Source organism: Cyclospora cayetanensis, unplaced genomic scaffold (assembly GCF_002999335.1).
Source record: "Cyclospora cayetanensis isolate NF1_C8 unplaced genomic scaffold, CcayRef3 CcayRef3_contig_59, whole genome shotgun sequence".
In the NCBI taxonomy this organism is placed as follows: Eukaryota; Apicomplexa; class Conoidasida; order Eucoccidiorida; family Eimeriidae; genus Cyclospora; species Cyclospora cayetanensis.
In genome coordinates, this window is record NW_020312579.1 from 153,322 (window position 1) to 176,787 (window position 23,466).

Here is a 23,466-nt window from a genome sequence, read left to right on the forward strand (position 1 = left end):
TGTGGCATCCAAACTCCTGTATTAATTGGTCTTTTGTGACTCAAGTGTGTCTGAAGTGGATACTTACTGCATGATGAACGTGCCATCGAAGGAAGGGCAACTAGTGGCTTACACCATAGGGGAGTGCATAGATGGCGTACCGCTGTCAATTTAAGGAAGAGCTAGTGCGTAGCACTCCGGTATGCAGCGTGGTGCACAGCATACTTGTGAAGAGGCAGGTAAATCGGATAGCCAACCAACCCAAAGGAAGCCCATGACACAACGGGGCGCTTCTTCGACTCAGGGGCCAGGAACAACCCGACGAGCAACTAAACGGCAGAGGCAGCGTTCCGTGGGTGGCTCACCAAGGGAGGGACTGCCAAGCGCACGGCAGCAAGTCCCAGATCCCGAGCCAGCGCGGTTGGCTCTGTCGTCAGGTGTACGCACGAGGCGCTCTGCCGCGACAGAGCTCCCTTCTCCACAGCTCCCAAAACAGTCTCATACGCTGGAGCACCTAGAGCAGCAGCAGCTGGAGACACCGGCGCATTCCGCGTGTGTCGTTCGGCAGTCTCCCCAGCATCATGCGGCCAACGCTCCTTCAGAAGCTGAATACTCCCTTCAGCAAAGAATAGCTCATGTATCGAGGCCTAGCGTAAAGCCTCCAACCAACAGAGAATGGGTCCCTGATTTATCTGGGCCTACTTTGAAAGCCGAAGCGCCGACGAAAACACCTGCTAGACGCCACCGACGGCGTCGTGGAGGCACTCGGCGACTGCATAGGTGCCCGGAAGAGCCACCTGCCTCATTAGAGCAAGAGCCATTGCCACCTGAAGCCAGCGGGCCCTCACGCTGCCTTCGCCCTGACGACCAATCCTTTGACAGCCTTCGCAGTCCCACCGTAAGGGGCCCAGGATACTCTGCTTACGAGAAACTACTGCTGTCAGAGGAGGAGAGAGGGAAACAGCTGCTACGGCTGCTGCATCGAGCCCGCTCAGTTCTGCTTGAGCCCCTTCTGGATATCGCTGCTCACCTGCCGCCTAGTGGAGCTTGTGCGACAGGAGGAGCAGCTTTCCTAGACTCATCCGAGGAGCCAACCGTATGGCATCGTGATCCACATGGAGGAGCCTCATACCTGAGAGTATTCAGCGGTGCTACCTATCTCTCGCACAAGCACGTGGCTGCCCTCTCTCAGACGGCAGCAGGTATGACATTCTTGATTACGCCCTACTGCAGTATGCTTAACAGCCAAGTTGATATCTCTATGAGTGCTACACCCCATACCACCGTCGCACACTGCCCTCAGGATAAAGCCATACCGTTATTTGCTGTGGCTGATGCTCCAATTTGGTTTTGTATGCTCCAGGTTTGCACTCATTAGTACAGTCACCCGCGGCAGCACGATGCCACTTTCTATTTTTTTGTTGTGTCCTGGTTCGCTGCGCTGTCACGGAGCGTGTCCGTTATGGGCTCGATGTCAGGGCAACTGCTTCAGCTGGTAAAGCGGCTACTCAAGCTGGGGACTTTCTAACTCAGTGTGTGAGGGCCTGGAAATCTTACACGCTGTCACTGCTGCTTCTCAAATACTTGTATGCCAGGGGTGCAGATGCACTCTCTCACCAACAGCCAGCCTTCCTCGGAGCTTCCGTGAGCCTTCAAACGCGTCTTGGAGGTGTAGCTGCTGAATCGCTATTGGCGGCTGAAGCAGCAGGGATACAAAATACAACGGCTTGTAGAAGTACAGCAAATGAAACAGCCAAGATTTTATGTCAGGCTACATCTATCGATGAAGCGGCTGTCATAATCTTCGGACGCTTCGTCAGCAAAAACCTCTATCAAAAACTTTGGGTTGTAGATATAACGCTGTGATTTAACACTTTGCGGCGGCATGGGGAAGCTTCCGTGACCTTACTGTTCCACACATACCCGTCGTTCATCTAAATCGGATCTATTTTGTAGTTTGCGTGGTCATTAAAGTTTTGAAGTCGACGCTAGCTTGACTGCGTTGGTCTTGATGTTAGGCACTCAATGGACTAGTGGAGAGACTGCGGCTAGAAGCGTGGCAACAATTGGACCACTTAAGACGTGGCTGTGCCATGGCTGTCACTGCAACAGCACTAAGTACTTCTGTGTCCCAAGCAGCAGGCCGCCAGCAGAGTGCAGCAGCAGCTACTCAGAAGCCGCATGCTCATAGACAAAGATGCGCAATAATCCGTCATTATTTGAAGCCTTCTCTGCATCAAGAGCTTCAAGTGCCTCAGCAGCATCCCGGGCACCAAGGCGCCCAGCATGTTAAGCCACCACCCGAACTACTGGACTGGAACGAGGCTCCCAAAACAGCACTAGAGGATATAACGCAGCTTCCTCAGGGGCAACAATGCGTAATGGAGCAGCACAAATACGCAGAGCATCAGCTTCATCAGTTTGAACAGCATGATGCCCTGCTAGTAAGATTACTTGCAACAGAGGTTCGTACGGCTGGAGCCCAGGACACGATGCACCAGTTTTCTGCTGAAGGCCCTCCTTTCGTGCAGTCTCAGCTTCCTTTCAACGTAAAGGAGATGTGGCGAGAGCCTCATCATACTGTGGTTTCAGCTTTCCCTTCGCCTGAAGTAGTAGCGGGGACCTTCGAACCACCAGTTTCATCAAAATTCGCAGGCCCATCGCTGCACCAGGGCAAGGCCAAACCAACAGGAGCAATACAAGTCATGCATTCATCAAGGCCGTCAAAAACAAGAGCCCAGCTCGCAGTACCCTCATTGCACCTGCAATGGATTCGCGAGGCCTTGATATTGTTGAGAAGAGTTGACGATCCCTTAAATGCGCAGCTGCAGCGCCGACGAAAATCAGCCATAACTGCAATGCCATTTGCTCCTGGAGTGCAAACTGGGAAACTGGTGGCGAATTCGGGCTTTTCGGAGGAAAAGCCATGTGGAATAACCATCGCAGGAAACGGATCAGGCTCTCAGAGAGGCCATTCACCGATTCACCAACGAAGCAACCGCTTGTTGTATGTGATGTGGATAGGGGCAGGAGGGGGACCTTGGGGCGGATGTTCAAACACGTGGTTTAAGCAGAAGAGGTACGCATGTTCACTATAATACGCAAAGCACATTTAAAGGTCGGCTAAGTCCGGACTGTGAATGGCCTACGTACAGGGCAACGGAATGCGGATCTGTTCCTCAGGATGTTATTGGAGACGGTTACTGCCGCACACACTGATGCAACTGATCAGATGATAGCTGGTGGCGTTGAGCTGCGAGCATTTCTTGATGCAGTTGACGCGCTAACTGCTGCAGAGCGAGCTCTTACTGAGGCCTGCTTTGGGCCCACCTTAGGCATGTCGTCATATTCCATTGTGGTCACACGTTCATAAGGCTCTTTGCTTACCAGTACATGTATCGAGCGTCTAGTTAACTGGGCTTTCTTAGGCCGAATCACCTGCAACATTTGGGCCAATTTCGTGTTGCCACGCTTGTCTGCACGTGCAGCTGAAACTGCAGTCCAGGTGGCACACCAGGTTTTACTGAGGAAAAGTTTTGGCAAAATATTGCTTTTACAGCCTTCCCTGCTTTGCTTGCTGCAAGATAACGACTGGAGTGGCAAGTTTTCACACAAAAAGTTGACAGAGCTCTGGTGATGTTTTGTGTACTACATACTGCAAGTTTTTCAACGTGTGCAACAATACGCAGTTTATAGCAGACGGTTGGTTTGCAAGCTTTTGAGGTGTTTGTTTGCTCTGCTAGGGTTATTATGAATGCTGCTGCAGTACTGGTGATACTCCTGCATTGGGTTAAAGAGTGGCCCGAGTGTCTTGAGAGCATTGCACATCAGCTCCGCGTGTACTGGGACTCATCTCTTAGAGATTTAATTCAGTACGAAAAACCGATTCGGCTTTAGACAATTTCAAACTCACCGAGAGTGTTGGCATGGAGCACAGTTGCCCTCTACATAGGATTAGCTGGCATGAGATTTCTAAGTTGCGGTGTGGAGCTGGCCTTCAAACTCTAAATCACCAGTTCTCTGGTGGGGTTTGATGCTTTTTCTGGCCTCTACAGACGTGCAACCAAACAGTGGGACCTTGTATGTGCAGCTTGTCGAGAAGGACAGCAGCTTCTTTTGCAGCAATACACAGATGGGCACAACTCAGACTTGTCTAGTCCGGAAAGCGCTGATGCAAATGAGCAGCAACACAAGAGTGCTACTTTTGCATCAGCTGGTAAAATTGACACTGACGTCTGTCAGTTGTCAGAACTAGAAGAAACGCTACTTCAAGAAGATGCGAGCTCAAGAAAATTTGCAACAACTACAAGAAAACAGTGCGAATTCTGTCCACTGCGTGGGGAAATGTTTGTATTTTTGCTCCTTCAATACTTGAAACGGTCGGACCTGCAACTATCAGTATTTTGCAAAGATATGCCTGCCATCGTTGAAGCCCGAAATCAGGTATAGTTGCTTATTCTGCAAGTTAGCGGTTAGCACTGCTGCCATGCTGAACTGCTGATCTTCCCATTCTTCCCCTTCATCTAGCTATTTGATCGCCAGCTGTCTCTCGCTTGCTCATTGTAGGGTCAACCAGGCAATCTCAAGCTATGGGAGCCCGTATACAGTACTCCTATGCATTCTGTATTGACTGCAGGTTTTCGATAGAGCAATTTCCGACCCTCTGATTGCAAAATGTCTGGGGTGTCCTCTTGGCTACTCCAAGCTCATCTTGACAGTAGAAGAGGCAGTAGCCGTTTACATGGACTTACAGCTTAGGCGGGCCGCTTTCACACATTCTCCAAAGTGCGACGGGGAAACCGTGGAGATCGACAGCTGGGAAGTATGCCATTACTCCTCTCCGCTAATTCTATCTTGCACAATCTTGACACACTTTAATAGCTACATCTACTTTTATAAATGCAATTACTTCTGCAAGTGCTTTCCTCAGGAAAACGTGGCTCGTCTCTGCTCTCGACTCCCCTTCTCCGAGCGTCTCCTGGCTTGCTACTCAAGACTACTAGCCTCCAGATTGCTGCCGCAGTACGTCACGTGGGGCCTTGATGGTGCGACGCCTGGGACACCGCAGCAAGGTTCCCATGTCAATGATGTGGAGGGGACCCCGCTTCACATTCGACTAGCGCGTGCGCGAAGCGCAGTCGGGACAGCGAATGCTGCTTACCTGCCTTTCTTCGAACCTGCTAGGATCAAGGATAACGAGGAGGCCATGTGTACTTTAGACATCTTTTCTGAGGCAGCAGAAAAAGTTTGTGCCTTGGAGCTGAAGGTGTGGGAAGCAATGCAGCATGCGTTTGAAGCACGTTGCTGCATTCCACCAGAGGAGCAGTGGCGCATCAGGCAAATGATATCAGACGTTGCTTCAGCGCATGAAACGCTAGCCCTATATACCAGACATATGCAGCAGGATAGCTTTACTGCTTCGGCGTCAGTATCAACTTCAGCAGTACAGGGACAGACATTTAAAGGACAGCAACAGTGCATGCAAGATGAAACACCACCAGTTGCTGACAAAGATAATTCATTTGACAACCAGGGAACTGTTGCTCAAAGAAACACAGTAGCGAAACCTGAATGTAAATGTACATGCGCATTTGAAGCATTGGTTCTCACAAAAACCGCCTGGGAATCGCACTTTCCTGTCGGGGCCACCGCTACTACTGGACCCCGTGTCCCACCCCCAGACGCCAGTGTGCCGCTCTGCCAGCACAGCCGGCAGTGGAAGGATATTGATGGTTTGAAGATTCCCCAGCAGCTGCAGATGCACTTGGAGGTGAGTAGCTCCGCCAGTGAGCGAGTCCAAAAACAGGCCTCCCATTTCTTTCCCCATCTACTGCTAGGTTACCAAATATAGGGCCGTATCCGTGTGTTATAAACTAACGCTACTAGACCTACCTTAGTTGGTTGCTAGCTTTGTCTCCTGTATAGTTTCGTTTAGAGAGCCTTCCTTATGCAGTTGTATAAATGCTTCTTCTTTTGCTCACACCGCGACTGCTAGCATTGCTGGTGGCAAACGTGCGCAGCCATTTAAATATCAGATAGTCTCATTCCTGCTAGCGTTTGTGCTTCTATAGGCATTCGGTAGTATGTACAAAGCACACTTCCCTGAACGGAAGCTTGTTTGGCTGTGGAAGGCCGGTCATGCAGATATGACTATTCGGGTCGAAGAACATCCACACTACTACGACAGCAAATGTGGTAGCGCTGATTGTTGTAGCACAAAGACTAAATGCTTCCGCATCTGCCTGAAGGCAGCACTCGTGCTGCTTCTCTTCAACGAGTAAGAATTTTCTTCACAGCTTGAAAATGCTTCTGGTGCTACCAGTAAATCGTGGAAGGCATACAGAACTTGTGACCAAGAATCGCAATAGAAGGTATAATAAGACTCGAACTTTCCCGTTGTACATTAAGATTCTATGTTGCGACGCTTGTTTTTGCAGAATGTCATCTGTCTCAGCCCAGACAGCAGCCTATCTGACTGGCCTCTCTTATTCAGAAGCTCTATCCATCCTAGAAGGACTCCAGGTCAAGCCTCAAGACCTTCTGGTGTGCAAAAGTTAAATAGCACGTTTAACATTGTGCAAAGCACATGAAGGGGCGTTCCGGCGGGTGTAGCACAGTATGAAGGCATAAAGTTAATATAATTTGAATGAATGGTAAAATTCTTATGCTAGACTGATGCAGCACGTATCTTGTTCCTCTTCAGTGCAGGCCCTCAAGAGACACTTCTCGAATGTTCTGCAGTAATCTTGAGGTGGATCTCACGCGGCTCCCCCCAAAAGTGTGTCCTCTTGTTTCTAACTGAGACCCAATGTCACAAATTTACATGTTTCCTTTGGAAACAAGCAGACAATAGCAATTACACAGGACACATTTTGCAATGCTTTTAGCCTTGTATTAGAGAGCCTTTTTTGCAGGTGGAACTGGCAACCACTATTAAATGTCCACCAACAATTCGTGGAAAGGTCAAGGACCCACTGGATCCAGAAGCACGAGGCAGGCTTGATGCTAAAGTTGTCAGGCTTTTCAAACAGCATCGCCAACTAACACATCAGCAGTTGCTGGAGTCATTGCAATTACCAATGGCACCTTCGTCTCAGCCCAACACTTTGGAACCCAAGGAACAACGTCAAATTTGGCCTCCAGAAGCTGTCAAGCTATGTCTCGAGGGCCTTATATCCAAAGAGTACATTGCTAGAGACGAAAGTGACCGGTAGGTAGACGCTCATGCTGCTCTACTCAAGCACTTTACCGGATTTTCTGCGTCCTGGATGTAGCTATCCTATAGCTGCTATGCGCTGCAGAAACTTGTACCTCTACGTCCCGTGAGGCGCTTTAATTGCTTCACTAGCAAGCGGGTCTTTCTTTCTCTATGCGGAGGCTTTTCACACCGTTTCTGTCGAAATAACTTGCAGTCACCTCCGTAGCGTGGCGGCAAAATCCGAAGACAAATTTTCTGGTGCTCGTTGTCTTCCTTATTGGATAGCCCCTGAAAAAGATTGTTGCGCTTTCCCAACTCACAGATAATGCCTGTTACTTCGGTACTTACTCCATCAAGCTGCTTTTCTGCTGTGGTGCTCGATGGTGAGACAAAAATTTTGTAAGTGTATTCTCCTGCGGGCTTCAGCTCCGATTTAGATTTCATCAGGATAAACGCCTTACAGACCAGTAGGTTTACTTATTGTGGCCTTCAGGTGGTGTGCGTTTGCACTTACGGGGGACCTAGCCTATGCATTTTGTTGTGATATTTGCTGCGGAATCGTTCAACCGCCAACTAACAGTGTGGCGGTGAATGCTCTAGTCCCAACATAGGTTGGCTTTGTTTCAAACCCGCGGTGTTGATTGCTGCGTTTTTCTAGAACATGGACTTGTTGAACATTTAGTTACACCCTCCTAAGCTGGGAACGCTGAAAGCCACGACAGTGCTAGCGACCTATTGTTGTACGACGCACATTCTTGCACTCTATGAGCTACCAACGTGCAGTATATCATTTATGGATATTATGCATATTGAAGTCAGATATACTCGGAAAAGCAAACAGCTTCAATCACTGAAACTTTGTGTCCTACATTTTCCCAAATTTATAAACCACAACTTCGTTTCTAAACGCTGAGATATTAAGGTAATCACGGCCCATTTATGTACTTTTCAGTTATCCGTACCGAAACTCCCCCAATTTGTACGAGCATTACAATGCTGGGCCTACCATAGTCCAAGTCCGAATCGCATCACAATAAGAATCTCGGTGCAGTATTTCCGCTATATCGTGAACAACTCGTACATGCCAGCGGAGGAGTATTCGACCGTGTAGGAAACGTGTTGTAGACTGTTGAATCCTGGACTACAGAACAAATCGTTACCTGATACAGCTACGTTATGGTGGCCGTATTTCAATATGGCCACAAGGCCGGGCAAACACCATGTTCCATCTCTATGGAACCGCATGACATCCAAGATAGTGGTGGCCGAGTCATGCATACCCTCGTGCACCAGTGAGTGAAGGAGTGTCTAATGATGAAGCATCCCACAGAGAAAGATTCTTAACTTACCACACATGCGAAATGCACATTATCCTACCCTTCTCCATGCAGGCATAACATACTAACCCTTGCTCACAGTCATTGTTATTCGAGCCTAGAGAATCTAGATTTGCCAGGGAAGGCAGTTTGTATAACAGCTACGTTAGCTGGCGTAACGCCACTCAGTGCAATCGACTCTCCCGCATGCAATAGGGACTCCTGTAAACTTGTTAAAGTCATCCCCCTCTTATAGACTACTCAGCCCACACTAGTGCATAAAGACTTCTACACTTGGGTGATACTTGCATTAAAGAATGCTTATCTCACTGACGAGGCATGCAAATGCGCTTTCAAAGGGGAATCCATAATTCTCTTGCTCACCAGATACAATGAAATATGCATGGCAATAATTGGTTGAAACAATGGATCTAGCAATTTTATACAGGATCTAAATGACCTGGGGAAGGTGCAGCAGGAAAATATGGCCCACGTTATACCAGCTTGTTTTCTAAAGCCGCTGAAATTCTATATGACGCGGCGTTCTTAAGTATGAGACAAACAGTACAGGTTTATAGGCAATGCATGACACTCCTGCAAGGAAAATCCAAAAGCATTAGGGTCATTTGAGGGCAAGTCTGACACTTTCACCTACGGTTCAGTAGGTAAGGAAGGCAAGCTACCGCTACGTTTGCCAAGGCCATCTTCAATGTGTCATCAGCAGTTTGTATTTCGTGAGTTTTCACGGAAACTTCGGGCTTAAGACTTCGCGGGAGCTCCTTTCCTTCCGCTTAGGTAAACTGTTAGCATGTGGGTCTGAAGCCGCCGGCCAAATTTGACTCTCGAAACAGATTCAGATCTCCACAACAGGGAGCAAGTAACTTCTTTGGGCCATGAGTCTAGCTATATCAATATTTCATGGGAATTTGGATTAACAGCGACTAATTCGGGAGGGACAAGCCTGCCTTCCAATGGGTACATCTGCACAATACAAAGTCAGTAGGCTCATTCTGGGCCTCGAAAGATATGCATGTACGTTGTGCACACCCCTCCCCGTGACCATTGACAGCAATATCAAATCAAAAGAGTCAATATTCGTCTCGCAAGGAGTCGGCGATGAATAATCCATTTGGGGCTGTTTGCATGCATTAAGTGGTGTCTATGCGCACAGGCGCCACTTTGAATAAGGTTTTTGTTAACCCGCATGCAGTAAGCAGTAAAAAACGGAGCAGTGCTCTGAAGATACCCACTTCCCGATAGCATCACTGAAGATTGTAAATTCTTCATAACTTCGTGTCTTTCCTTAAACCATTGCGGCTTTCGTGGCCATTCAGTTCAATGAAAATAGTGCCGCTTTCCACAGTCCTCTCAACACTGTCATTGACCGCTTTTACCACATCATGGAACAATATTTCTTGATGACATTCCATGCCATGGATATAGCTTTTGAGCACGGCTACACATACACAGTTTGGCAAGTGCGCGTTCGTGCTTAAGCCCACAGTAGTCAATATGTTGAGGACGAACTACAAAACTTGCATGCTATACGAAAGAGGCTAAATAGATACATTAACATGGAATCAGAGAAGGTATTCGTGGAGTACCGCATGTCAATACTGTATCAATTTGCGTGGAAGCAATGATGGAGCCCTGTACCCATCGACTTTTGGCACTCTGCGTTTGTGTGTGTTTTCTGGTTTGTCTGCGAATATTGTTACCAGTAGATTCCTTTCCATTATATTTAGAAAACCATTCATCTCAGTCTCACATACCACTTAGACACCGGCAGGAAAATAAAGAAAAGAGACGAGTGACGGCCGACCGTGATACGGACGCTTCCTTTGGAGGAGCACCAGCCACAGCCGACCCCCCAGTGCATGCAAGCGAGAGGACACAAGATGTGCATCCGGCATTTACTGTTCAGAGAGCTAATCACAAAAATTGGAAACTTCACACTTACTCTCTGCAGCACAGCCCTCAGCAGTCTGTCCCATTGCAGCATAGGGTACTTACTCACCCAAATGAAAATGTTGTATCGCTCATACCTTCCTGGCGCATACTCGAATTGGAGGTACCAAGGGGACTGCCAAAGGATCTTAGTAACCTTAACAAGGGCAATGAGCGACCATTTTATGCAAAGCATCAGGTATGGCTCGATCAAACGGGGGGCAGAAGGCAGCACTTGAGGAACCATAGTTTGCCGGAATTAGGCAGTCTCAAAACACAACCACTCACTGATTTCTATCCAGAACGATGGGGCTTTTCAAAAAAACGAGGTTTGTTCTCAGAAAAGCCTATTGTTTCACTGCAAAAGCCATATGTCTGGACTTTGTTCTTCAAAGACAACGGAGCAAAATTTATCAGATGGGCATCTGTATGGCCGAGCGTCCAGAACTCGAGTACAGCAAAGTGCTTCCGGTAGTGCTGCATCTGTAAGGAACAGCCTTAAAAGCAATATCAAAGCTGGTGAGGCTGAGATCTACGCTGGCGTAGGCATTGAATCGGCAAGGCCCCATTTCGAAGAGAGTGTCGGCCGACATGAGATGTATGAGCTGCTTAAATGGAGAATGCAGCAGCGTGCTCGGCTTTCCATGAACCAGAGTATGCGTAATCGAGATGAAGACGAAGATCCTCCGCCAGACCCTACAAAGGAGCTCCTTCTTAGCCCTGAGTCGGAGAAGAAGGCATCTCTTCAAGCTTCAGTTGATTTCGGCCACAATCTGGTTCTTACACCGGACGAAAAGAAAGAGCTGATACACCGAGTGAATAGCGAACTTGCTAAGATTCCCAGGGTACATCGTATATTCCCAAGTGTGGAAGGCTTGCTATTCGTTGAGACCTTTGAAGGGTCAGATGTGTTTAGCTCTTGGATTACTTCCAAAAGTCCTACACATACCGGTAGGCGTGACCTTGTGGTCGTAATGCCAGTCTTGGTAGGCTGATGTGATGAATTACCGTGGACTTGTTGAAAGGGTAGTGTACGAGATGGTAGAATGATTGGCTTTGTGGCGCAAAGAACGCTTCGCGTCACCTTCAGAGAGTGCAGCCTCAACTAATCCTGCTGACGTCGTACCATTCTCTGCGTGGTTCATATTTCTTTGCGCAAAAGCCTAATGCCATATCTAAACCTGCACTCCTGCGGCTGGCAGTACCGCAGTCACTTACGGATTCCTGCACACGATGATGCGACCGACTGTTCAACACTCCGCAGGTCAGTGGCGTCACATGCTGCGTCCCCCACAAGCAATTGAGGAGGACCACGGCATCATGGCGGCTTCGCAAGTAAGATGCCTCGTGTTATACTCTTTGTGCGTAGCCGCATCTGCGTATTCTATGTTATTCACGCAGTTTAGCACAGAGTTGCACCGCTACACTTAAACTGCTGGCTGTTAGTCACCAAGTTAAGCCTCTCCGCTCACGATCAACCTGATTCTGAGCGCATCGGTGAATATTAATTTCAGGGGTTTCGTCATGCAATTAGTACTTTGCTACCTTCGCGCTCCTTGCCTTCTCCCGCTAGGCCCTTAGTAATTCAGTATGAGCTGCAACAGTATTATCCGGATTTTGAATGCGGAGGAGGCTATCTGACTTTCTTTCAGTCGGATGGAAAACTGTCACTTTACCGCTTCAATGGTGACACTCAATACACACTGAGATTTGGTGCCGACCAATGTGGCATCCGACGTGAAATACTCCTTAAGATCACTCGGGTGTGCCCAGCTACTGAAAGGCGGTAAGCATCCTTTCTGCTGTTGCTCAGATCTGCTAAATCTGTCTTTAAAAAGAGGTCAATGGAGCTAAGAATTCCTAGTGTGTATCTCTGCATGCTTTTCAGCATCGTGCATTCGTTGCACCCACCTCTGGCACTTCCCTATAGCGACCGCACACGCTTAATCACTTTTATCTTAAAACCACAGGGAACATTCAGGATCCTTTTAGACGGAAGGACGGCTCGCAAGGTGACCTTTCCACCGCAAATAATGTAACTGTCGATAGAACCTAGCTACCAAAATTATTGCTGCTATATTTTTGCTCATGACCACCTGCACTCAGGGGACTTTATTTGATGGTCTCAAGCCGCCGTGGCCAAGATCAAGCCAGATGCTTGAAGTACACACAATCTCAGCTAAACCTCGATATCCTCCAGCCACCCAACCGATCATGATTTAACAGATTACGAGCGATAACTAAGCGCACGAGTTTATAGCAACCATTTGCATGCGTACGCTTGCTATAAACGCTCACATCACCTTGGATCATACAAAGTTTTACGGTTGCCTTCAGGTGCTGCCAATTGATGTTCTTAGCTTTAATGCTGTTGGCTTGACATTTATGGCGATTGATACGGGCACATTATTTGATAACATTATACTAAGCGACAATATCTCAGCAGCTCAGAGATTTGCGAGGGAAACCTTCTGGGTGGGCAAAGAGGAATCGTTATATCTCACGCGGGCTTCTGAACTAGAGTGAAGTGCCACATCACCAGTCTGAACACTAGGCTGCCTAATGATGTGCATGTTTACAAAAATATTACTAATATAGTTAAAGGGGCTCACCCAGGTGTATGCACTCTGACACCCTTGTTAAAACTGGTGTTTCGCTGTTGTGGGGATTCAGAAGAGAACAGAAATAGAGCATCAAATGGCGTCAGTAGCCCTCAAAACGCGGAGTGCTGTCCGTAAAGAGATCCGAAGAAGGCAGCAAGAAGCGGAAGCGCTCAACGTAGTCGCCTCTATATCTAGGACTGCATCCTATAGCTCTTCAGATACTGGCACTAGGAAAAGCACGAGTGCATCAGAGAAGACGCATCCAGAAAGGCTTCTCAAGAAAGAGGCAGAGAACTTGCATTCAGGAAAGGCGAATTTTAGTGAAAAGCAAACTAAGCAGGCAATCCTTCAGGATCTAAGAGGAGGTAAAGCGACCAAAAGTTGTCGGGCTTCCAGTTGGAACGACCAAGACACCATTGCGGATACCATCTTGGATGGCTTCTTACTACTTAGTTCACTGCTATTAGGGTGAGTAGGCCTCGCAAGGCACCAGGCTATGATTTGCTCAGCCTTTCAAGACAACCCAACCTCGCTTATACCCGCGATGGCAACTAAACAGAAGAGTTCATTGTCGCCAACGAGCACCTATGTACATTGTTCATTTCCCTAGTTCAGAATTTTGTTGCACCACAACTCTGGGACCCTGCCTTACTCCCATCTTTTATTGCGAGTAGGCTTGGACTCTTTTGGCGATGCAACGGGGTCCCCGCATTCCGTCAAGGAAACACCTAAGACATGTCATCTTGGTCCTCAGTAAGGTGCTCATGCACTAAACTACAAATCATCTTCCTTCGTGTGCGGACATAAGGCTCATTATGAGGAAACCTTGATATAGTAAAGAAATTGCAGATGTACTTGTGTTTGAAAGGATTCTTCTTATAATTACCTGCCTTTATATATCGTGGCATGCAAACATATTTTTTGTCTCGTAGATACAGCGGCAGGTTCGTGCTACAATAGGCCTGCTATGTGTATGCTATTTTTGGTTGTTGGGCTGATGCAACTTATTTACTGCACGCCTGTTCTTTCGAGGCCCTAGGCAACTGCTGTAGAGTATGTGTAAGCTTTACCCGCTTGCATGGATGCTGTATCCCGGAAGCACCGACACCTCTCCAATGTTCAGCCCTGCATGCAGAAGCGAGTTCACATAAGCATGGGTGAACTCATTTGGCCTGGCACATGCTCTTGTAGACAAAGCATATTTCCTATTCATTGGCCTGGTTACGCTTTACTAGGCTTTGATTCTAACCCTATATATCTGCCAGTGAACCACGGGTCACTCAAACGAGTCTTACAGTATTGCTCCTGCGTAGTGCCAAAAGGACAATTGGGGTGACCGCTTAGCGTGCTTTGGATATATGGAAGGAACAAGCCAGCTATATTTATCCCTGCAGTGAATATCCAATGCGTCAAAATTCCTTGCTTTACCTCTGTTCATAACTGCGCTCTATAGCAGTCTTGAAATTCGTTGTTTCAGACAGTGCCTTTGGTTGCACGTTGGTAGAAGAACCGTCTCCGAAACCACGTAGAAATTCACGGCTTGCGCAAATGAGCGCTCTCTGTTTTGTTTGCACGAATCAAAGCTCCATGTCATGGCCGCAGAAAAGTAACAAAGTGCATGACATATCGAGTACAGACCATGCCAAAACTGTATGCGAACGGGGGACGAAGATGCGCCTACGCAAAGGGCTCTGAATTGAAAAAAAGGATTCCGACGTCAGCTCGCGTGTAGCTTCGAGCAAATATAGCTTCCTCCTCACATTGAGATTTTACTGAAAGGCCGAAGACATCAATTACTGTCAAAAGTTTGGGAGGGGGAGCTGTACGCATCCGAATTTGAGGTTCCCGGCAAAACCTCGAGAGCCACCCTCTAATGCGCAAGGAGCTTATATTCAGATTATTGAAATCGTGTTTCTTATTCTAATACATGACGTGTCTGTTGGCCTTTGGTTTTCCCTTTGCCGGTAAGCCCCGCGGCTGTCTGCGATGCAGTAAACTAACAGTACTGGCTCTTATGCATTTCAGTGAGAAATATCATTGTTATAATGCAATTATTAAGCAAAACAATTTGTTACATATCGCATATCCTATTGCCTTAGCCCTAAAAGCAGCATCGGGTCCCTCCATGCAGCGAACTGGGCTGAGGGCACGATCGTGCACCGCCTGGAACAGGCAGCCCTCTGCTGCTAGCATTACCCTGCCAGAATGCATTTTAACCATTACTAAGTATGCAGATTCCATATCTAATATAAGAACTAAAGTATTTTTATTCATTTGAACACATGGGGTAGGTCTGCATGCTGATTTACGTCGTCTCCTGGCATTCTTGCATCGAGAAAGTTCTACATTTATAGTTGGTCCCTGCAGCTGTTCCTCCCTTACTTGTAGATTTAGAAGAATCCGGTAGGACTAGGTGCGCTGTAGGTGCCGATATATTTTAGATGGAATGCTCAGGTAAGGGTACCAGACTCTCATGGAGTGGCGAGTGATCGCCAGGACGAGTCTCATGGTACTTGCAATCTTAAAGCCTTCCCACTCCAGTTCGGTGAAGCGGTATTAACCGTGTAATTAGAACTCGCATTTGTGGTCGTGTGACTGTATGGACGTCCTCAAGGTGCCGAGCAGCGCCATCCCTAGAACATACTACCGTACTCAGGAACGCAGTTTTGCACTCAGTACATTCGTTGTGCCGGTTCCATGGCGTGCTCTTCGGGTCCTGCATGTCAAGCAGAACTATTTAGATTGTACATTCTGATAAGCAGTGTACTGCATTTTAGTAATCGGCGCGCAGCTTTGGTTGCTGCGAGTACACATTTAACGACATACCACGCACATTTAGTACATGCCTCAAAATAGTTTGCGTATGTGATCGTAGCCTAGACATCACACAATAGCCACCCTAGTGTGTAATATTACAATTCTTAAGGAATAGCTTCTTCACATGTTTTTAGATAAATAGGTGGGTATCTGTGGTGGGAGGGCGTTCACTTGAAGATTTGGGTGGCGTTTTAAGGCTCCTGTCTAAATTTCTGGTTTGATTCTCTAGCGCAAGCACACCGCACGGATTACACCGATGTTTGTCAGGACTCGAAGCGTCTTATCAAGCTGTAGTTCAATTGTACTGGAAGTGCTCCTCAGCTCTTCCCACATTTCCGTATAAAGCTACAACTAGCTTTTATATGTGGGTCGATTGCAATGCATCACGATGCAGTCCAACGACTCAATGGCGTGTTCAATGCGGATTTTCCTCAGCGCCAGTCACTGTGGAAAGGATATGGCCAGGTGGACCGACTGCATCCGTTTGAGGTGGGCTGCAGGCCAACAAACACACCAAGGTGAGTATCAAACTTAAGCGAACCACCTTGAAAGAGTGGGACTTTTTAGTATCCTTTGCGTACAAAAATGTGCCACCTTAGCATTAAATGTTGAAAGGCGGATTCGTAGTCTTATCTAGATCAGTTGATGAGGCGTGGCAGTGTTGCTCCGCACCACAGTTCACTTCGCTAACGCCCCCTATCAGCACCCAACTGCTGTCGCTCCAGATGATCTTCAAAGTTGGGAAACCCTGATCCCGGCTAGGTTTGGAAGCTTTGTTGTGCAGGTTTATTCAATTCAAGACCATGGACAGTCTGCGTTGCAGCCCCGCTAACTGCGGCATTCATTATATCCGGTCGTTTCTGACCACGTGGACTCATAAGTGAGTTTCGGGATTTGCTAGCCTCTTATCTACTTTCAGGCCGATGAGAGCGTGGTCACATGCTTTCCATTAAAGCCTACATGAAAATGTTACGGTATTCATCATCCTGGAAAATAGCTTCCAAGATCACACTGCTGCCAAGCATGGCTGATTATACGTTGTCAATGCAACCAACACGGAATTGTCACTTTTCTATACTACATCGCCAGCCCAATACAATGTCATGTTAAATAGTGGACAACCCACTCTCTCTAGCCCTTGACTAAATTAAAGGGTGATTCTCTCTCCTTCAGCTTTTTTTTCGAGGAAGTCGGTGTTTCCAGATTACAGTATCGGAAGCTGTTGCTTGCTGCTACTGTTCCCCCAACTAGTCAATTAGCTTGATTTCTGCACCTGTACTGCACAGTATATAAACTATTCTGGGTGTCTGATGTGTTTCAGTTATTTCCACCGAATCCAATATTTAGGCCTGAGTCCGCAAACAGGCGAACACCTGTAAGGACCCAGGGACTTTGACCTTTGTGCTGTCCTGGAACAGCGAAAGCGCTTATTTCAGCTCGAAACCAGATGAGCTACGCATGGCTCATGTATTAAGCGTAGATTTGATTCCTGGTATCAATAGTATACATCTCAAGTATCAGCGCGTCGCTAATATTTTTATACTGAAAAGCCAAATGCTGATGCTAGGCAGCGTCAGTCGCATTGCACTACACGCTGGCCATCTGGACACCATAAATGGCTGCGGGCTGCCATTATCGTTTTCACACCTTAGGAGAATCAGATACAACTTTGCTTTATTTGATAGCATGTAATCTACACACTCGCTACGAAGTGGTTTGGTTGTAAATTCGTTTGTGTGACACAGCTTTGACGTGACCTTCTGCAAACTTACGCCTGATAAACCCATCGCAGATGTCGAAGCTACCGTTCACTTCATTTTATCATCCGGTTGGATGAATAAATTGCAGATGAAATGGCAGCATCAGGGTAATTGCACGAGCCAACGAGATACTCCTCGTAATGAGCTTGTACAACAAGCAGGGAAATCTATTGTACCAAAAACCACAAACCAAACGTACAGAAATTCAAAACATACTGTGCTTACGCATGGCTTTCCAGACAATCCTTGCTCGATGACGCTAGGTAGCCAGCTTGAAATGCAACTGACTGGCGAAACAGATCATTTAACCCTCCGCTTTGAGGGCCAGCATTTAACTCACACTCCTAGCAGGACACTTCCGGCTTCCAAGTTCGAATGCTGGCTAGACAGGTAAAGATCCAGCATTGATCAGGACGTATACAGTTTGGGATGGAATCTGCAAGCGCAGCAAACCGCTGAACAGTGTCGTGACGGAATGTGTCTAGTGGTTGTGAGTAGGATTCTCAAGAACAAAAGAGAGTTCAGGCGTTCACTGCAGCTGCAGACACCGTGAGACAATATCAGACATCTTTCTGATCACAAAAGTTATCGGTTTTAGCTCCATACTGTGTGAGGTATATCGAACTGGAAAATTTGCAAGTGCTTTCAGCTTCGAGCAGACGCGCATGATGGCACAGCTCCAGAAGGTTGACGAACTGCTGCTCCAGCAGAAGGATGCTCTGTTGAGGCAGGAGCGGGAGCAAAATCAGAAGGAAACCAAGTGGAAATGTCAAGAAAGTAGCATGCAGCATGAAGACACCTCTGATCCACGTGCGACATTAACACCGCGAATGAGCTTCGAACGCCAGCTAACCGATGTATTACTCAAGGAGCTCCTTGAGAAAATGTTTGAAGCCGCAGACGAAGACAAAACAGGCACGCAAGGAGGAGGCAAAATGCACATGAGATATAATGCTACGCCCTTGCTGTACTTTTCCTCGATGGAATAATCGAGTATTTCAATATTCTGTTTAATTTATTAAGCTGACTTACCGGACTCTGCAGGTCACTTGCAACATCGGGAGGTGGCAGCCTTACTCTTTGCGTGCCCATTGGGTCTCTCCAAGTGGGAGGGCGTGCAACTCTTGGCCGCTGCGCATGAGGATCCAGAAGGATGGATTGACTACGCACACTTCATGAGGGTCAGCAGGGAATTAGGCTTGCACGGCATTCCTGGCAGTCAATCTGACGGTGAACAGCTGCTTAATTTAGTTGCGCTACGAACGAAAGTCAACCAAAACTACATAGATGTCGGCATGCAACTGGACAGCTATTGCCTGAAGTGGTTGCATAATTGCTTTGCTTCACAGAACATTCCAAAGCTGCTCGACCTGTTGAGGGACAGGCGGGAGAAGGCCCAGCTACGGTAAGGCCGAAGACACTCGCTGGGTAGCAAGGAGGGCATTAAACTTTTGACTGAAAAGGCTGCACACGATGAAAAATGCTTACTTGTTATCGATATCTGGGGACAAAGAATTATCGAACCTATGCAGGCAGACAGTTCAAAGAGTGACAACAGATGCAGTACTGCTTCTTTATAAGGAAGAGATAGAGGAGACATTCAGGTGGGCATCGCATCTACAATTATAGATAGCAGTCATTTCACAGTCAGGCGCAGAATTATCGCGTTTTCTATCATGTGTGGAGTGGCTCGCTTCGACAACAGGGTCACACGCGAGATGCTGGAAGCTTTGGGGAGTCATGCGGCCTCAACAGGTGCTGAAAACACTTGCCTCTGTTCCTGGCCAGACTGTAACTGCTTTCAGTATGTATACAAACGGGCTCTTTGGGATACAGGACCAGGGCTACTCTAATGGACTGTGGTGTGGACAGGCTTGGTGAAGCGCCAAGTGCTATGTGCAGCTATGGAACGTAGCGACCGGTAAGTCTCTTACGAAAAAGAACTTCGACGTATCCACACGTATACTGCGAGTCCTGAACTGTTCAGTCACAGTGCAGCAATGTCGTAATCCTGCGATCAATGTCTTACTCAGGTATTCTAGACAAGATAAAGCATTTATCATGCAAACGGTTCCAGGAAACGATCGAGGAGATGTCGAATACGCAGCTCTACCCACACTGCTTCACATTCTCAGGTGCGTTGATGCACACTGGAAAATTGAGTGCTATTCGAGGCGAAAGTAAGCTGAGAGAGGAAGGGAGCTTGCAGTTTGATTAAATTTAGGCGAGAAAGTGTTAATAACTCGGTTCTCGAAGTCGACAAGGAGGCAATCAAGGAGGAGCTAACGAGAGTTTGCGTAGTCGTGTGAGTTACAGTGTCCCAAAAGAGTACACATTTCCCGCGTCCCGTATCCCCCCTGCGCGATGGGCTTTTTTCTAAAGGCCAAGGCTACACTTAGCTACTTTGGTCTCTCATAGGTTACTAGCCAGCCGCCATTTGCTCCTGGCATTCGATTCTTCATTTTATGCACGGTGACGGCCTTCTGTAGGCTTCGATCGGAATGGCAGCCCAGCGCGAGGCAAGCCTTTTGTGATGCCTTCAGAAGCTTAAAAATCTTTCTCCTTCAGTCCGTGCTACTGCGAAGGGCATGTGGCTTTGCATTTCACAATGCAATGAGTAAGGTGTATAAGCATGCGCTGGCGTGCACTGCCACATTTAGTCGTAGGCGTGTATGCTATAATCGAGTTTTGTCGCAGATGGGCACTGAGCCTGGTGGTCTCATACCAGTGTGGACGCTACGAGATCTTCTCGACAAAAGCGATTTATGCCTATCTAGGATGCACATACATGTTCGCGTCTATCCAGTCATCGTTAGCCAGGAAGTAGCGACACCGCGTTCGCACCCTTCCCCCCTACCCCGCCTCTACGGTCATTAGAACCCACCAGTATTATTGAAAGCACGACATGCGCCCTGCAAAACCTTACATTAGCGTGTGCTGAAAATGGCACGGCTGAGGCTGCTAGGTACTGCCGCAGGTGCTTCTCTCGTTGACTTCAATGAACCGTCAAGGCCAAGTGGAATGGAGCGATTTCGTGGAGGTCTGGGCCTCACTTGCAATACCATATCCTTTGCTGCTGCTGTAAAAAATTTAAATGCTATGGGGAAAAAAGGTTAAAACTGTCCAGATTAACGGAATGCCTTCGTCAGTATACTAACTTACCATCTAGGGCAAAACACGCATCAGCAAGAGAGTGCGTCGTTTTCCTTTGGTAGAGCCACACGGGACTTAAAAAATTCGTATTTTCACAGGTTGTACAAAGGGTTTTGCCTCTCCTCTTTGACAGCGATTTGTTTATGGAAACAGGTGGGCGTTAATTCTGGCTGCTGATCAACTGTGGTCGATTTGATTAGCAAGGCTTGAAATAAAGGAATGAGTATAAGCCATCTTCTCTTCAGCTGCTTTACAGGTTGTTTTGCCCTTTCTCGTCTTTAGTTGGTGCACTGAAGTGTGTTAGGCTGCGATGCGATATGTAGCAAACCAAATAAGCAAGCTAGTCGCTGATGCCGAAGCGCAAGCAGAGTTCGAAGAATTGCGCGGGCTCTCAGCCACAGCTGCAAAGCAAAAGCAGAGAGCAAGCCTTGCAGCGCGTCGTCGCAGCAAATCGCGTGCCATCCCCCAAATCCAGATGCCCGAGCAGGTTGACGATAGCGAGCAGGTGAGCCTGTGAGCCACGACGCATTACCCATGTGACGGCTACCTGGACTCCCTTTCAGGCAACGACGGCATCAAAGACGTGTTTTCTGCCATTGCGGATAAATTAGGGTGATGCGCCAGATCGCGAAAGCGTTGAAAAGACCCTTGCACATCTTTTCACTGTGCTTGATGACCGCCGGAAAGGTGCGCATCATTCCCCTGTGCACGCAGTCATTGGGCATGCGTGGAGTGCGTGCTTAACCACAATGGTGTCGGTTCGCTTCGTGGGTCTTTGCTTCAGGATCAGTGCCTGCTCATGTGTTCGTTGGAGTTATGCATTACTGGACGAGTCGCGGTGGTGTCCATGCACCTGAGACAGGCGGAATATCGCTGCCTACATCCGCGACATCAGCCGGTGGAGGTGCTGCTTTGGCAGCAGAGCGCCGATATGCAGATATAGTGCTAAGCTGCCGCTTGACACCCTCGGAAGTTACGGGCTTTGTTGCGGAGGCAAAAGTAGACCCCCATGCACAGGAAATAAGTTATGCTGAGCATATCAAGGGGTGGATCGGTTCGATATTCGAAATTAGGTAATTACAAGTGCATACGCTGTAAGATTTCCTACGATTGGAACGTATTGCATGACCCCCTTAGCATCCTGTTGCTTCGGTTCACAACTAATTCTTCGTTCCGTACAAAACAATTAAAGTGAGGTGTGATCGCTTAAATTGGCAAATCCCAACGGATACCATAGGTTTTACAAGTTTGAGCAATGCGCAGGCGTTCTCATTTATGGCGCAAAGTCATTCACAATGCGCATCGTGAGGACAACGCTCTGAGATGAAGTCGTGGAAGGACCGAATCAGCGATTGAATTTAAAGTTTGTTTCCGCTGAGGACGGCCGCAGTGATGCCATTCGCTTGTAGTATCAAGCGAGCATTACAGTATCTAAAATGCAAGGCATTGACAGCGGCTAACCGATAGATCGCTTACGTGTGGTGAAACCTTTATGTTTAAACACACCAGCACATCGCTATCGTTTGCTTTCCTTGGCCTGTAACGGTCATACAACTTCTGGGAGGCCACAGATAATACTAAAGAAGACATACTGGAATCCCTTGCACGAAAGCGTCTTGTGCGAAGGGACTTCTGCGGTGCGCTTGCAGTCGGCGCCCACTTGAACTTTAGTGAAGCTAAGTTTCACATGTCGAAAAATTGCTAATCGGGTAAGACTGAATTCTGCTTGTGTCAGTTCGCAATGTACTCATGCGCTCCTGCGTCGCAGTAAATGGTAGTTTGTGTGCCTTCGTGTAAATTCCTTCTGCCTGCCCTGCCCCAAATGTATCCCACTTACACGTGGTAGCTGATCCTCTTCCGCATCCTGCGGATACAGTGATGTATTCAAGTGCTTCGTCGCTTCTGGCATCTGCTTAAACAAATAATTTATGTCGATCTGTTTGGACCTACTGAGTACCCATGACATATTTCTCTATGAAATGAAACTCCTTCCTAACTCGATAAAACCGCGTTTCCAATATTCCGAGATATCAATAAGGCGGCATTTTTTGACGAATCAATCCAGGTAGATAACACTTCTGATGGAAGCCTCAAAGCTTGATGCTGGTCTATGGAGCATTATTCTCCCGATTGAAAGCATGTAACGTAACACATTGTTCAAGTGGGAGGAGCAGCGGTGAAGTTTTGCTCCAGTGCAAATAGTAAATCTATGAAATGCAGCCTAACCCAGATGACTATACGAGTTTTAATATGTCCATTAGTGTCTGGTTACAATTTGTGCAGCACAAAAGGGTTACTGGTTCCGATGTAGCCTAGACTTCTGCTAGCTTGTCGATAGACTATCCTTGGATTTTAAAGGCTTATTAGACCTTCCTCTCAGCAAAAGCAAATAAATGCAAGGTTGAACCTTTCATTGGTTGGTATAACCGGGATCCACCTAAATTTTGGTGCAAGGCTCCGTGAGATCGGCTGCCTTGCCACACTCTGCATTCTTCGGCATATTGAATTTTTTTAATATTAGATCACCCCGTCAATCTAAGGCAAGCGTCGTTTGCATGCTAAGCTAGAGCGCGTAGAAGCTTTCAATCAGGCCAGCATTAAATCTTCCCCAGGATTTGCGCGGGTGTTTTTCGCTATTCTTACAGGCACGCAAAATGCAGGGAAACTGAAAACCAGCCGTACATCGAGGCTTT

The 23,466-nt window shown here is 47.5% G+C and overlaps 3 protein-coding genes and 1 pseudogene across 3 annotated transcripts; all 4 read left to right on the top strand.

Moving 5' to 3' along the window:
• Positions 1 to 181: 181 nt before the first annotated feature.
• Positions 182 to 3,616, top strand: LOC113146766. Its single transcript, XM_026335080.1, has 6 exons — positions 182 to 1,342; positions 1,432 to 1,798; positions 1,962 to 2,035; positions 2,223 to 3,064; positions 3,184 to 3,334; positions 3,485 to 3,616. Exons 1-6 carry the CDS (start codon positions 182 to 184, stop codon positions 3,614 to 3,616), a joined length of 2,727 nt encoding a protein of 908 aa, XP_026190865.1.
• Positions 3,617 to 3,729: 113 nt separating this feature from the next.
• Positions 3,730 to 8,749, top strand: LOC113146767. The gene is given in 9 exon segments (XM_026335081.1): positions 3,730 to 3,851; positions 4,035 to 4,422; positions 4,556 to 4,801; positions 4,910 to 5,749; positions 6,051 to 6,256; positions 6,417 to 6,522; positions 6,651 to 6,719; positions 6,894 to 7,189; positions 8,569 to 8,749. Coding segments are annotated over 9 exon segments (2,454 nt in total).
• A 1,386-nt stretch (positions 8,750 to 10,135) lies between these two features.
• Positions 10,136 to 13,515, top strand: LOC34620854 (annotated as a pseudogene).
• Positions 13,516 to 17,939: 4,424 nt separating this feature from the next.
• Positions 17,940 to 21,850, top strand: LOC34620855. Its single transcript, XM_026335082.1, has 13 exons — positions 17,940 to 18,010; positions 18,119 to 18,169; positions 18,270 to 18,535; positions 18,665 to 19,025; positions 19,144 to 19,224; positions 19,654 to 19,755; positions 19,845 to 19,925; positions 20,206 to 20,416; positions 20,586 to 20,660; positions 20,872 to 20,905; positions 21,097 to 21,278; positions 21,385 to 21,460; positions 21,558 to 21,850. Exons 3-13 carry the CDS (start codon positions 18,286 to 18,288, stop codon positions 21,848 to 21,850), a joined length of 1,746 nt encoding a protein of 581 aa, XP_026190867.1. The 5' UTR covers positions 17,940 to 18,010; positions 18,119 to 18,169; positions 18,270 to 18,285.
• The last annotated feature ends 1,616 nt before the right edge of the window (positions 21,851 to 23,466 follow it).